The sequence below is a fragment of the Centropristis striata genome, chromosome 22, assembly GCF_030273125.1.
Source record: "Centropristis striata isolate RG_2023a ecotype Rhode Island chromosome 22, C.striata_1.0, whole genome shotgun sequence".
Classification (NCBI taxonomy): domain Eukaryota; kingdom Metazoa; phylum Chordata; class Actinopteri; order Perciformes; family Serranidae; genus Centropristis; species Centropristis striata.
Window position 1 is genome coordinate 14231316 of NC_081538.1, and position 15954 is coordinate 14247269.

Below are 15954 nucleotides of genomic sequence, written 5' to 3' on the forward strand. Positions count from 1 at the left end.
CCAAAACACTTACCATCAAATAACAGTAAACAACTGTGAGTTGCTTTATAGTTAATTCCTTTAAAAATATGGATAATACACAGGCGGCAACCTCCGTGTCTGAGCATGGAGGCCAACCAGGAAGTGCCTTAAGCTGCATTCTACCAAAAATTCCAGCAGGGGGCGCTAAGTTTGGCTGCAAAAAAAAATCTGTCCATTCATTTCAATGCAAAATTTGAAAACTTCTCACTTGATTTATTACCTCAGAAATTTTTTTAGGACAACACTATGGTCTCAATCACTAGTAAAAAATCTTCTTCAAGACAATTTGATGTTAAAAGTTCAAATAAAATAGAAGATAAAGAATCGTATGATTTGGGCACAGGTCACTTTGCTAGTTTTAATTAGTTTTTTTTTGTTGGAAGATGCTTAGTTTTAGTTTAGTTTTTATTAGTTTTAGTGTTAGTTTTAGTTTTGTTTGTATTAGTTTTAGTGTTAGTTTTAGTTTAGTTTGTATTAGTTTTAGTTTAGTTTTCCATTAGTTTTAGTTTTTTGTAATGGGGTATTTTTTGGGTGCCAGATTCAATAAATGAGACACAATAAATGTTGCCTTTATTTCCTTTGTCTTATCCATCTCAGCCCCAAAAAGTTTATTAATTCATAAAACCAGATAGATGAAATAGGTTTCATATCAACCAAAAAGGTTTACTTATGAAAAAAGTTGACAAAGACGAAAACGAAGGACATTTTCACTATAATTCAGTTTTAGTTAGTTTTGTAACCACAAAATACAGTTTCAGTTAGTTATCGTTTTTTAAAATAACTCTTGCTTTCATTTTTATTTCGGCTAACGAAAATGTTTTTTCAATTCGAGTTTTTGTTATTTCTTTAGTTTTGTTAACTATAATAACCTTGATGGAGACACAGTAGAGTTTGTTTGTAATTTGGGTGATCATTTGTGTTGCAATTGCCCCGGTCTCCCCTACTGAAAGACAGAGGTGGAAGAACAAGTTTGAAGAGGGAGAGAAAAGGAACGAAAGGAGAAACAAACAAACTGAAAGAAATACACTAAACAAAAAAAAGTGTTTTACGAGGATATAAAAGCGCTGAAAGTTTGGGAGCAGATATCGTTACCTGACGAGGCTCAGTTTGAAGCGACTCCTCCGTAATGAATACCTGATCTCCCTGTAAATCTGCTGTGCACACACTAAACAGCAGGAGTCACATTCATCTCCAGAATGGGACGGTGTGTGTGTGTGTGTGTGTGTGTGTGTGTGACAGAGACGGGGAGCAGGAGGGAATGAAAGAGAGCGAAAGAATAGGAATAGCCAGATTATAAATATTTATATGAGCAGACGAGAGGAAGAGGAAGAGCTGGCAGAGTTGCAGGGGAGGAGGACGTAGCGACGGAGGAGAAGAGGAAGGGATGAAGAGAGAGAAGTGACTTCAGAGGCAGCAGCAGGCGCGTTTGGCTCGGTTTATCTTTGCTTCCCCGTCTCTCCCGTTGCCTCTCTCGCCGCTGGAGTGCGGGCTAGTGGATTTGCAGCTCGCGCTCCCTGCAGCTCGCATGTGTGTGTGTGTGAGGAGGGGAAGGACAACAAGTTCTCCTCTTATCTCCTCCTCCTCCCCCTCGCTCAGAGGAAGAGATGAACACACAAAGGCCCGCGCGCCGGTTCGAGCCGGTGTTGATGACGCCGACGACAATGATGATGATGGCGACGATAGCAGGATGCCCTGGAATATGCTTAGTTTTAGTTTGGTTTTTATTGGTTTTCAGTGTTAGTTTCAGTTTAGTTTTTATTGGTTTTAGAGTTAGTTTTAGTTTAGTTTTTCATTAGTTTTAGTGTTCGTTTTAGTTTAGTTTGCTGTATTTTTTACGGTTAAAATTGTGGCAATAGAAATCTGACAAAAACCACACAACATTATTTTAGTTTCAGGTGTACTGTCATATTCTTTAGTGAAATTTGTTTAAAAATTAGATAATAATAGAAAATGTTGCTCATGTAGTCCTAACTTCAGTAACACAATAAATTTCCCTGCAGACTCACCCATCTGAACACCATTTAAACGTGATATTTAGCATCCAAAATGGATTGATGTATGTAAATGTCTTTAATAACTAAGATAATCACAGTCAGCAGATGATCCTGACCAAGGCTATAATAATTTTGGAATTTTTCATTAGTTTTAGTTTTAATTTCGTGGTGACTTTTTGTTATCAAATTCAGTTAGTTTTAGTTCATTTTTTGGAGTGACTTTGCTAGATTTAATTTGTTTTTAGTTTTTGGAAAATGCTTAGTTTCAGTTTAGTTTTTATTAGTTTTAGTTTAGTTTGTATTAGTTTTAGTGTTAGTTTTAGTTTTTTTGTAATGGGGTATTTGTGTGTGTGTGTGTGTGTGTGTGTGTGTGTTTGTGTGTGAGGAGGGGAAGGACAACAAGTTCTCCTCTTATCTCCTCCTCCTCCCCCTCGCTCAGAGGAAGAGATGAACACACAAAGGCCCGCGCGCCGGTTCGAGCCGGTGTTGATGACGCCGACGACAATGATGATGATGGCGACGATAGCAGGATGCTCTGCTACTGCTCCACTGTTGTACATCCACCCATTCAACAGTTTTTCTGTCGCACTGCTTTCTATGAGGTCACTTCATTCCGTTCTAACAGATATCACGTGGCGATGATAAGGCTTACACTTGCTCCCGACTCAGCAGCCTCCAGTGGAGGCTGCTGAGGCACAAAGTCAAAGAAGAATACTCTGCTCTGGAAAGTTCCGACTCGTCTGCCTGCACTGAAACATACTGGAAACATCTCAACAGCTGCTCACAGTAGCTCCAACTTTTTCAACCAAAGAGCCCTTACAAGTCTAGAGCATGCTGGGGACCACTTCAAGTATGTCCCTTAAAATACCAATAATTAAATCAGCTGTTTTTTTACTCTTTTATAGTGCAGGGTTTGAAAAGTGCTTGGATTTCGAATAACGTGCTTGAAGTTGATGTTATACAGAACGCCAAGTCTACTGACAAACAGGTAACACAAATGAAACATTCCATATTGTTCTTTTTCTTCAATGTCGTATGTAGCATGCAGCCACAAAACATAATTTAGGTTATTTAGAGCAAACCTCCATCTAATTTAATGCATGACTCAGTGAAATATATAAATGTGTTGTCTACCACAGTGCAGGAAAAGCTTGAAAATGCACATTGAAATGCTTGAAGAAATGTACTTGAAATTGACTTTGTATATGTGGAAGAACACGAAAAGAGAAATGTTTAAGAAAGATATTTGCAGATTCTAAGAGTTAGCATTTGTTAGATTACATCGTACCTTAACTATTATTAAAATTAATTAATTACAAAGCCTCAAATTAATTAGATACATTTTTTTAATCGAGTCCCGGCCCTAATAAAATATTTTGTCATTTTTACACACAAGCGTCCTGGTGTGAACAGGGCCTCAGTGAGAATGATCTAGTCCATCCTTTAGGCATCTGAAAACTCAACGAATGAACTGTGCCTGCTTTGTTTCATGGTTTATTCCTGCTGTCAGTGGTAAACTACACAGATATGATGTGGGATGTCCCTCCAGTCTCTGTCAGAGCTGAGAGTGGAGTAACACAAACCAGACTCACACTGCACCACATCACACTTAAAGGACCATAATGAGGGTTTTCATGTTTAACGCAAATCACATAGAAGTCTTTTTTACATTACTGTGGTCTGTTCTCCAAAGCACTGCATCAGTTTTTACTTAGATTTTTTCTTCTTTCCAGGCAGCCGTTGGTTTCAATGCATGTCACGCTAAGAAAAGCCACTTTCAGAGACTTGCTGTCCATCATAATGAACATTCAGCAAACTTTATTCCTTTGTTGAAGTTAATGCAATGTGGATATGTGTAACAGAGTTAAAAATGCATTTATTATTTCCAATTTGTATTTGTACATTTTAATTATCATTTCATGATTATTTTGAGTGTTTATGAATTTTATCTTAATGAGTTATTTTCGTTTACCATTATTTTATACATTTGACCTCCCTGCACTCCGTCTGTTGTGTACCTCCTGGGCTTCTGTATCCCCTCCCCTCTGCCCCCACAGTCCCTGTTTGTGTTCGTGAGGGTAAGTTGTGTGGGAAAATGTCATTGTAATCTTGTGTTATTTTTCTTTGAAAATGTAGTCATTTAAGTATAACTCTTCGGTGTATATTGTTCTTTATTGTATACTTTATGTTATCACTTTGGTTTGTGTTGTTTTAACCACAAATATAAGTTTTATGGATGTTTTTAGTTTCACATTTTTGGCGCGATTTGCTTCTGTGTAGTAGTGTAAGTTGTCCCCCCTCTCCTGGCGTTAACAGTGTATGTTTGCATGTTTAGGCAGCGGTGATGCAGAGGAGGAAGCAGAACATGTGAAAAATGTTATTATGTCTTCTGCAGGTATGTGTTTTCTTTGTTAAGTTATGGATTTTGTTTAGCTAGCTCACCCACTCTCTGTGCTTGTTTCGCTACCAGGTGGCATTGTTTGCTCCTTGTATGTTCTTTTATTGTTTTGAGATTATAAATTAATTGTGATAAAATGTTTTGTGAAGTCTTTAAACTCTGCGACAGTCCCTGTTTGTGTTCGTGAGGGCAGCGGTGATGCAGAGGAGGAAGCAGAACATGTGAAAAATGTTATTATGTCTTCTGCAGGAGGAAAATAAACACAGAAAACAGTGCAATCGAGTCATCCTTTATTCCCTGACCGCACATAGCCGTTACATATGCAGTTATGAGCAGAAAACCTTCTTTTAAAACTCTCCTTTGTGGTGTTTAAGGAACTCCTTAAATATTTGAGAATCAACTGCAGCACAGTACTGCATTCATGAGCTCTGTTGTCAGAAAATTTAACAAAGAGGACAAACAATAAGCACACTGTGAAATCTCGTTGCTTATTACATTTAAAAATGTGCTGCTGACTCAGATCTCTAAGCCTCCTTGAACTCACCAACAAGGAAAAAGAGTAGAGGAGGAAATCTTATGAAAATATAGCCGCAAGCAGCAATGAACGGGTCCAAGCACTGAACTCTGTGTTGGAAAGTTAGACTCGCCCCCCCTGAGATTCAAATCCTCATGCTTTGTCACCCTGAGAAGGTGACTGACTGACTGCACCACCGGGACAACAATGACATCACATGCAAAACTGTGTTTTTTAACAGTTAAAATTGTGGCAATAGAAATCTGACAAAATCCACACAACATTATTTTAGTTTCAGGTGTACTGTCATATACTTAAGTGAAATTTGTTTAAAAATTAGATGAGGGACTTCCGGGTCACAGATGGAGTAGACGTGCTTCCCTCGAGCTCCCGCTTAACTTTGCATACAAATCGTTTTCAGAGCCTCATTTGCTCATGCAATCGAACTGAACCAAACAATTAACGCACAGAGAACCTATTTTCTCCCAAAAAACACAAAAATGGCTGCGAAATCCAACAGAAAGAAGGACTCATCCGCCCCCATCCCGGCCCCGGCCTTGGCCTCGGCCTCGGCCTCGACCTCGACCGAGGCCTCACCAGCCCCTGCTTCCACCCAAGACATCATGGCTAACATGACGAGGGTCCTCGAGCAGCATAAAGAAGCCCTCTCACTTGAATTCAAGTCGGCTATTACACCACTGGAACAGAAACTAGACTTTGTTCAAGCCAGGGTCACCGACCACGAGCACCGCCTGTCCTCACTTCCTCAAGCTAACCAACTTAGCGACCAAGTTGGGATGCTACAGGCTAAGTGTGAGGCTATGGAAGAGGGCTACGCTAAGCTCAAGGCTAAAACCATCGATCTTGAGTCCCGTTGCCGCCGCAATAATATAAGAATAGTCGGCCTACCGGAATCCATTGAAGGCACACAGCCTACGACATTTTTCTCCGAGTTGCTGGTAGACATTCTCGGCGAAGGGACCCTCCATGCACCTCCAGAGCTCGACCGTGCCCACAGCAAATACAAGTACTGCAAGTACTCACAGCAAAACCAGCCCCGGGGTCCAGGCCCAGAGTGGTAATCGCCCGTGTTCACCACTACAAAATCAAGGAAACGATCATCCAGGAGGCCAGACGAAGAAGAGGTGAGCTGTCTTACCAGGGGAAACCGGTGGCGATATTCGAGGACTACTGCCCCAAGGTCATCGAACAGCGGACGGCGTACCGGGGGGTGATGTCGAAGCTGTACCAACAAGGCCTGAAGCCATCACTGTTGTACCCAGCTAGGCTACGGATCACAACTAAAGATGGGAGGAAAAAGATGTTCACATCGGTGGAGGATGCTGAGGCTTTCGTGACACGCAGCGATAATGCACCACACTCACCAGCCGGGGAAAAGCGGTAACTCACTCAGGGTGGCCGATGCTAGAGTAAAGCTGCTATCTTCATATTGACATGACAAGCTAATGTTTACAATGAATGTTGCTTTCGCTTTCCCTGTTTACACCTAGTAGGCCTTACATAGCACTTTGAATGTATAATATAATCTAAACATATGTTCCACGTTTCTCTGGACTGTCTTTACAATGATTCTTTTGTACACTCGGCTGCCCTGTAGTGGGTAGCTACGGCAATAACATTTTCACATGGCTACTATGGGGGCCGCCATATTGTTTACACAGAGACTGTTTCATACTGTTGCGTAGCAACAGAGATGTGTGACTGTGAACTCAGCCACCATACGCTGCATTTGGCTGAGGCTCCCCACAACTCCAGAAAGATAGTTTCTATTTCATTTTGAGGCACCTCAAATCTTTACTTCTGGTTACTTATTATTATTTTGACTATTATAATTGGTGCTATTTTTAATTTATTTTACTTTACTGCTATTACTATTATTATAGATCTGTACCGGTTCATCCACCTTAGAGGCATTTGACAGCCAAGTGTACATGAGACAGCTTTTATTTATTTATGTTACTTAGCCTACCACTATTGTGACTATTATTGGTTCTATTTCTTTGGTTATTGTACTATTGTTTTAGCTCTATATCTGTTCATCCACCTTAGTGTCATTTGATAGAAGAGTATTCAAAAAACAGCTTTTATCCGAGGCTCCTATTATCATATGGGATTGAGGTGATTCCACAGGAAGTATATGTGCAGTTCTGTTAAAGTTAGGAAGAGCTTGCAACTGGCTGTTGCAGTTGCTATCTGGGATTTACATGACATTCTTATTTTGTTTTTGTTTTGGGGTTTTTGGGGGAATTTTGGGAGTCTCTTTGGTACAGAGACTGAGGGATGTGTTACTGTGCTCCAAACTAGGCACATTACTGTCTTTTTCAGGGAGGCTGTGGCGGTGCTACCTCACAGAGTCCGCTTCATTTGGAAACTTTTCATTCCACATTTTGCACAAGACTCATGGGTAGCCCCCTTAATTTTGTGAGTTGGAATGTCAAGGGCCTAAACTACCCAGTAAAAAGAAAGAAAATATTCACTCATCTCAAACAACTTAGAGACAGATATTGTCTTCCTACAGGAAACGCATGTGCGCTCCTCTGATAACTCCAGACTTATGGCGTGCTGGGCGGGGCAGCATTTCCATTCCACCTTCCAGGCAAAGGCAAGAGGGGTCTCCATCCTGGTAGCCAAACACATAGTATTCGAACCAAACAGTATCACAGCAGATAAAAATGGAAGATTTGTAATTGTCTCTGGGAAGCTATTTAACACAAAAGTCATCCTTGCCAATATATATGCTCCAAATGTTGATGATGTCAGCTTTTTTGACTACGTCTTCTCTCTTCTCCATGACCTTGACTCACACTTTCTAATACTCGGAGGGGACTTCAACTGTTGCTTGGAACCAACTTTAGATCGCTCTTCCAGCAGACCTGGGGCAGTGAGTAAATCGGCCTCGTGTATTCAGTCCTTTCTGTCAGAGTTCGGAGTATCGGATATATGGCGGTTTCTCCATCCACGGGACAGACAGTATTCCTTTTTCTCCAGCGTCCATCATTCATACTCCAGAATAGATTACATCTTTATTGATAATAGATTGATCCCCCAAGTTCGCTCTTGTACATACCACGGTATTGTCATATCTGACCACGCCCCTGTAGTAATGGCACTGTTTCTCCCTAATGTACCACAACCCTAATGTACATCACTCCAGATGTATCTGCTCTTGTGATCTGGGATACACTTAAGGCCTACTTAAGAGGGGAAATCATAGCTTTCACCGCAAATAAAAAAAGACTTTCTCAGAAAGACCAACTAGATTTGATATCCAAAATTAAAGAGACTGATCAACAATATGCACATACTCAAACTCCCGAACTATATAACAAACGTCTGGAACTAAAAACTAAGTTTGACCTTCTTACCACCTACAAAACACAGAACATACTGTTAAAAAACAAGAGTAATTACTATGAACACGGCGAGAAATGCGGAAAGCTGTTGGCTAGCCAATTAAAAGGGCAAAGGGCTAAGCAACTCATAAAAAACATGAACACTAAAAGTGGAGAGATAACTGTAGATCACATTAAAATAAATGACACCTTTAAGGATTTCTACTCTGAATTGTACACCTCCCAATGCGACGGAGACGTTGCACCAATTAAGGCATTTCTTGACCCACTGCCCATTCCTACAATCTCCCCTGAGGTGGCAGGGGGACTGGAGACACCTCCTACCCAGACAGAAATAGCCCAAGCAATATCGTCAATGCAATCTGGGAAATCGCCAGGCCCGGACGGCTTTCCAGCCGAATTTTTCAAGAAGTTCTCAACACTTCTAACTCCGTTCATGACAACAGTTTTAACTGAATCCCTTAAACAGGGCTTACTTCCCCCATCAATGAATGAGGCCCGAATAGTTCTCATAGCAATGAAAGGAAAAGACCCTGCTCACTGCGGCTCATACAGACCGATCTCTCTTCTGAACACGGACGCGAAAATCTTCGCCAAAACGTTAGCGCATAGACTGGATGATGTGGCCCCTTCAATAATAACACAAGATCAGACGGGTTTTATTAAGAACCGCCATTCATTCTTCAATGTCCGGCGCTTATTTAACATTCTGTACCCCACCTCAAACAACACACCTGAGTGTGTTGTATCCTTAGATGCCGAAAAGGCTTTCGATCGGGTGGAGTGGGTGTACCTATTCAAGGTCTTGGAGAAGTTTGGATTTGGACCATCATTCATAGCTTATATCAAGTTACTTTATACCTCTCCCATTGCAAAAGTTCAAACAAATGGCATAATATCTCAACCTTTTATCCTGAGCCGTGGAACCCGTCAGGGCTGCCCACTGAGCCCGATCCTTTTCGACCTAGCAATTGAACCACTTGCAGTGGCCCTCCGAAACAATTTAAACATCCCTGGCATTTCAAGAGCAGACACCGAACATAAAGTCTCGCTATATGCAGACGATCTCTTATTATATTTGTCAGATCTGATTGCATCTCTACCCACAGTGCTTGCCTTGCTCAAACAGTTTGGATCAATATCTGGGTACAAGGTTAACATGCATAAAAGTCAGCTATTTCCAATTAACAGTGTGGCACTTGGCCTTGATTATAGCAATATACCATTTCAAATTGAAAAGAAACAATTTACCTATCTGGGAGTAGCAGTCACTAGACAATTCAAAAATCTTCTGAGAGAAAATTTCCTCACCTTACTAAATCAGGTAAAGACTTCGCTTACACAGTGGTCCCCCCTCAAGCTATCACTTGCCGGACGAGTAAACTCCATAAAAATTAATATCCTCCCAAAATTCACATATCTATTCCAGTGCATCCCAATATTTATTCCCAATTCATTTTTTCTGTCACTCAATTCAATAATTTCTTCATACATATGGCAGGGTAAGAGGCCTAGACTTAACAAATCCTTGCTTCAAAGGCCAAAAAAAGATGGAGGTATGGGGCTCCCTGACTTCCGCCATTACTATTGGGCCGCTAACATTCGTTGCATGGCCTTCTGGACCCTCCCTCATCTGCGGTCTAAGGGTCCAGACTGGACCCTCTTGGAGCTCAATTCATGCAAAGATATCTCTCTCGAGGCTCTCTTGGGTTCACCCCTCGATGGTTCTTCCCCAAAACCTCTAGACAATCCTGTGGTGCGTCACACCTTTAAAATATGGGCCCAGTTTCGTAAATTCTTTGGCTTGAAACGCCTCTCCCTCCTGAGCCCAATTGCGTCTAACCACCTCTTTATTCCCTCTTGCTCTGACCCAACTTTTAAGACATGGCACAGGAATGGTATCAAATGTTTTGCAGACCTGTTTGTGGATGGATACTTTGCCTCCTTCAGCCAACTGTCTGTGAAATACAACCTACCAAAAACCGACTTTTTTCGATATTTACAGGTTAGACAGTACACCCGGTCCCATTTACCTAGCTTTCCCTCAAAACCAGACATTAACCCGATAGATTCCTTTCTTTCTTTTGACCCGTTATCTTAAGGTTCAATGTCTAAACTATACAGAAACATATCCGTATTGTCGCGCCCGTTCCTGGATAGGATTAGATCAGCCTGGGAACAGGATTTGGGACCCTTATCTGATGACCAGTGGGACTCTATATTGCGGGCAATACACAAAACCTCACTTTGTGCAAGACATTGTTTGCTTCAGTTCAAGATTGTCCACCGGGCTCACATGTCTAAGACAAAGCTGTTTAGTTTTTACCCTAGCTTAAATCCAATCTGTGACAAATGCAAAGCCAATGACGGTACCCTCTTCCACATGTATTGGCTGTGCCCCAAATTACAGATATTCTGGAACAATGTTTTCAATACTTTATCTAAAATTTTGGGTAGGAATTTCACCCCTAGCCCTACTCTAGCTCTATTTGGCATTGCCACTGGTGACAACCCACAGTTGACACTTAGTGAGCAACATGTTGTTGCCTTTGCCTTGCTTCTGGCCAGACGCGCAATTCTACTTAGATGGAGGGATGCTGCCTCGCCCACGCTGAGCCAATGGCTTCAGGACATAATGACCCAAGTTGGAGATGCTGCGCTTCAATATCGGCGGCTCAGAGATAAAGTTCTATAAAACATGGGATCCTTTTTTATTATATTTTCATAATACCCAAACAACATGAATGTGCTCAGCTTTGGCCCTTGACATAAGCATTCGCAGCCTGACTCCCGTGAGGGGGATACACCATAAGCTAATCTTTAGAACTGTGCCTTAAAATGCTCTCAGTACTGTAAAGGGAGGGGGGAGGGGGGATTGTTAATTGTATTTGTTAATCCCTGCACTTTTTGTTTGTTAAAAATAAGGATCTATTGTCTACTTTGTAATCAACATGAACATGTGTCTGAAAATCCAAATAAAAATATTTGAAATTAAAAATTAGATGATAATAGAAAATGTTGCTCATGCAGCCCTAACTTCAGTAACACAATGAATTTCCCGAGACTCACCCATCTGAACACCATTTAAACGTGATATTTAGCATCCAAGATGGATTGATGTATGTAAATGTCTTTAATAACTAAGATAATCAGAGTCAGCAGATGATCCTGACCAAGGTTATAATCATTTTGGAATTTTTCATTAGTTTTAGTTTTAATTTCATGGTTCATTCATTTTTTATTTTCAAATTCAGTTAGTTTTAGTTCATTTTTTGGAGTGACTTTGCTAGATTTAATTAGTTTTTGGAAAATGCTTAGATTTAGTTTAGTTTTTATTGGTTTTAGTGTTAGTTTTAGTTTTCTTGTTATGGGGTATTTGTTGGGTGCCAGATTAAAAAAAAGTCACAATAAATGTTTCCTTTATTTCCTTTGTCTGATCCATCTCAGCACCAATAAGTTTATTAAGTCATAAAACCAGATAGACGAAATAGATTTCATATCAACCAAAAAGATTTACATATGAAAAAAGTTGACAAAGACGAAAACGAAGGACATTTTCACTATAATTTTAGTTAGTTTTAGTTAGTTTTGTAACCACACAATACAGTTTCCGTTAGTTATCGTTTTTAAAAAAACTCTCATTTTTATTTTCATTTCAGTTAACGGAAATGTTTTTTCAATTGTAGTTTTAATTATTTTGTTAGTTTTAACATAACTATATTAACCTTGATCCTGACCAGTTGTTGAAAATAGGATTTTGAAAAGATTGAGAAGAAGTTGCAAGATATAATATTTGTAGAGCAGAAGAAAACACGTACAAATACAGAAAAAAAATAAAAGGATGAATGAAAAAGAGCAGTGAGTGTTGCTGCCTGGACCTCTAAAATGTATGGCATGCTTTGTAAAATGGTCATCAGTAAAGGCAAGAAGATTATTAATTTGTAATCAATGTTCTAAATCATGGGAAACCCCTGGTACGGTCCATTAAACTACAGTGAAAACGGGGGGGGGGGAAGAAGTATATTGTGCCCCTGAGATTCTGAAAACTTCAAAGCCTCCTCTCCTATTAAAGTTTTCTTAAAAACTTTCAGCATAGCACCCAGAGTGAGTAATTTTAGCCTGGCCTGCCTCATTAATAGATTGTCACAAGGGGACCTAGTTAGAGAAAACAGGGCCCTGACCTGCTCTGGATCCAGAGCCACAACTTAGAGAGGTGCTCACCTAGCCAGTCGTTGAACTTCTTGACTTCAGAGGGCAGTCCCAGCTCAGTGAAGTCTCCGGCGTGGATGAACACGTCTCCGTACGGCATGTGGATGCTGTCTGTGCGGGAGTGAGTGTCCGAGATGCACACAAAGCGGGTGTAGCCCGGGGGCTTGGGCGTGTCATGGGGCATCGGGTCCACCCTGAACCAAGGAAGAAGAACAGAAGACAATAAAGTTAAGGGAGAGGAAAGAAAAGAAAAGGGGTCAGTGCAGCTCATGGTGCTCTTAAACAATACGGGAGAAAGAGACACTGCACAGTATGCAGAGTCTCTGTGGTAAGAGGCTGACAATGAAAGAAGTTTGAATTAGTATCCAGCAGAAAATCATCCCCACAGACTGAGGCAGAGGAGGAAACAAGAGACGTAGCGAGAAGCGAGAGGCCACAATAAAAGCGCGGCGCTGAGAGACAGAAAGAGAAATGTGCGGATAGAAAAAGAGTAAAGCACAGATATAGAAAAAGAGCAGAGTCTTGTGGGATTTCCAGCGAGTGTGCAGATCCACGGGGTCTCCAGGGGGAAGAGGGGAGCTGGTGAATAACCGTGGCCCACTTTAGTGAGCTCTCCTCCAGGTACGATAACACCCAGCCCGTCCTCCTCCTTCTCCTCTTCCTCCTCTGCACCCCACCACAAGAGAGACAAAGAGACGAGGAGAAGTGGGAAAGGAGATATACATCCATGTAGGACAGCTGGTAAGAAGTGTGAGTCACAAAGTATACAGATGAGAGTTCATGAAAAATGCTTCATTTCCATTATTGAGTACACGGAATTGTAAGGAAATGTTAAGTGATGCTTTATGGAGCCCCGCAGAGATATACTCTTTCTTCACGTCAATATAACTGTTAAAAAGACGTTATATAAAGTACTCAAGCAAAGTTAAAACTAAAGTTGAACTTTTGGAAGTCAGAGAAAGCCACTAAACTGTGTTATGTTGTTAAATAGCTTCAAGCTGTTTTAATGAAAGGTCCAGGTAAGCACCATTAAACAAGAACAAATAACATGCACTAAATGGCTCACTTGGTAAATTTAGTGTGATGGACATGTCGCTAGTACGAGCTCCATTAGTTTGTATAGTACGAAAGACCACTCTGCAGCTCTGCTTCTGTTTTCCACAGAAATACTGTTCATTTAGTACCTTCTCCAAGGAGGATAGTTTGGTTAGAACGTGTCTATGTTCCCCAGGTCCTATGTTCCCCTCTTTGTATGAGACTGGGGAACATAGGACCCTTTTTTCCCCGCTTTTCCCAAAAAGGGTCCTATGTTCCCCGGTCTCTTACTTTTTCCACCATTACTGCCAAATCCCATGGCAAATAGGCCTATGTAGGCCTACGGGCTGTTTGACGTGCATATGCAAATAACCTAACCTAACCCTAACCCTAACCCTAATCCTAACCCTAAAAAGAATAAGCTAAGCCTTAATGCAAGACAATATGATTAGGGGTGGGAATATACAAACATGAGTAATCCTAGATTTAAAAAGGAAAAAAAATTAACTGCAAAGTAACCAGAAAGTAGCTGCTGTGCAAATGTAAGTTTTTGGCTGCTTGAGCTAAGGTGGGCCATGCAACGGTAGGCCTGCTGGCCATGCTGAGAGTCTACCGTTAAGATTGATAGATTGCGGGGAGCATAGGACCCTTTTTCTGGGAAAGGGATCCCGTTTGGTTTGTTAGTTCATCTGTTTGTCAACAGAATTACTATTGGTCCGTTTTTGTGAACTTGTTGGAAGGGTATAGAAGAAGATGAAGAAGAACACGAAGAAGAACACGAAAAGAGAAATGTATAAGAAAGATATTTGCAGATTCTAAGAGTTAGCATTTGCTAGATTACATTGTATCTATGAACTATTGTTAATCGAAATTAAAATTTTATTACGCACCTAGTATGTATTGTACCTACTATTACGCACCTACTTCACTTCCAGCATATATGTACATTTATTTACAGTTTAAACTGGCTTTTATAACGACTAACCAGGAAGTTTTTCTCTCCAAACTTAGGTCAGTGGATTTGTAGCATGAATTCACCGAAACTGCAGCCTTTTTTTACAACCACGAACAGTTCAGAACTGTGAACTCATCTAAACTCAAAATCTAAACTCAAATTCCACTAACAAGTTCTTTTCTAGAGCTTTCAGCTGCATCTCACTGTCTTCACCTGTGCTTCTATACATACTAAAGCAGGTAAAAAAAAAAATTAACGAGTGCAACCAATGATGGGCAACACAGTAGAGTCTGACATAAGTCTGTCATAATAATTTTGCTTTTTACAGAGCATTTAATTCAGAAAACAACAACTTTTGGTGAAGTAGAAATGGTATCTGATATTTATTTTAATTTTACAATGATTTAAGTGGTGAGTAATGTCAGAACTGATACTGAAAAGAGAGCACTGGTCTGGCTTAGCAATACTGTACAGAGCATATGCACAAAACAAGTATCCACTTGTATTATTGTTGACCCAAACCATGATCTTTTTACTAAACCTAACCAAGCACTTTTGTTTCCTTAATACGATGAAAGTGCAACCATTTCCCAATGTTAACTATATAAACCAGGGGTCATCAACTACATTTTTCCAAGGGCCAGACTTTTTTCCAAGCAGACACTGTGGGGGGCTGACCTTTCAAAAATAAAAATGTACTTATTCCTATCATAGTTTGATATTTTCACTTTCTTACTAAATTCATGCTATTTTTATTAGACTATATCAGTGTCAACAGACTCCTAATAAACATGGGAAATATATAATGAGCCACCAGTCACGTCAAAGGTCTGGAGAAGGTGGCTATTTGCCGTTTCCATGGTTTCTCTCACCGCTATGCAGAGACTTATAAAGTCCATATAAAGTAAAGCATATTAAGATCATAATTCATATATAACAACTTCCTTACTTACTACTAATAATCAATAATTCTGAGGTTATGAGCATGTGCCACTGTCTTTCACATTGTGAGATGACTGGGAAAGTCTCAGGCCACACCCTCTCAAAAGTCCACTCACTCTGCATGTTTCAACTACAAGTTAGCCCCCCAGAGGGATTTAGAAACTCCGGAGGTGACGTATGGTTTTCTCCGTCGCTAACTGTGCACAATGTCAGCAGATGAAAGCAGCATGGCTAAAGTCTCAGGCCACACCCTCTCAAAAGTCCACTCACTCTGCATGTTTCAACTACAAGTTAGCCCCCCAGAGGGATTTAGAAACTCCGGAGGTGACGTATGGTTTTCTCCGTCGCTAACTGTGCACAACGTCAGCAGCTGAAAGCAGCATGGCTAATTATGCACAGAGTCTCCAAGAAACATAAACATACTGATTGTGAATTAACAACATCACTAACTGTGCACAGAGTGTCCGTTCCAAACAGAGATCGCTAAGTGAACACCTCCTGTAGCAGCAGCA

General features: G+C 40.6%; 1 protein-coding gene across 1 annotated transcript in view; it reads right to left on the bottom strand.

The window, feature by feature from the left end:
* Positions 1 to 15954, bottom strand: part of mpped1 (metallophosphoesterase domain containing 1) — a 135013-nt gene that overhangs the window by 101452 nt on the left and 17607 nt on the right. The window contains exon 3 of the mRNA XM_059325471.1: positions 12523 to 12704. Within this exon, the coding sequence (XP_059181454.1) occupies positions 12523 to 12704 (182 nt within the window). The remainder of the gene's footprint in view (positions 1 to 12522; positions 12705 to 15954) is intronic.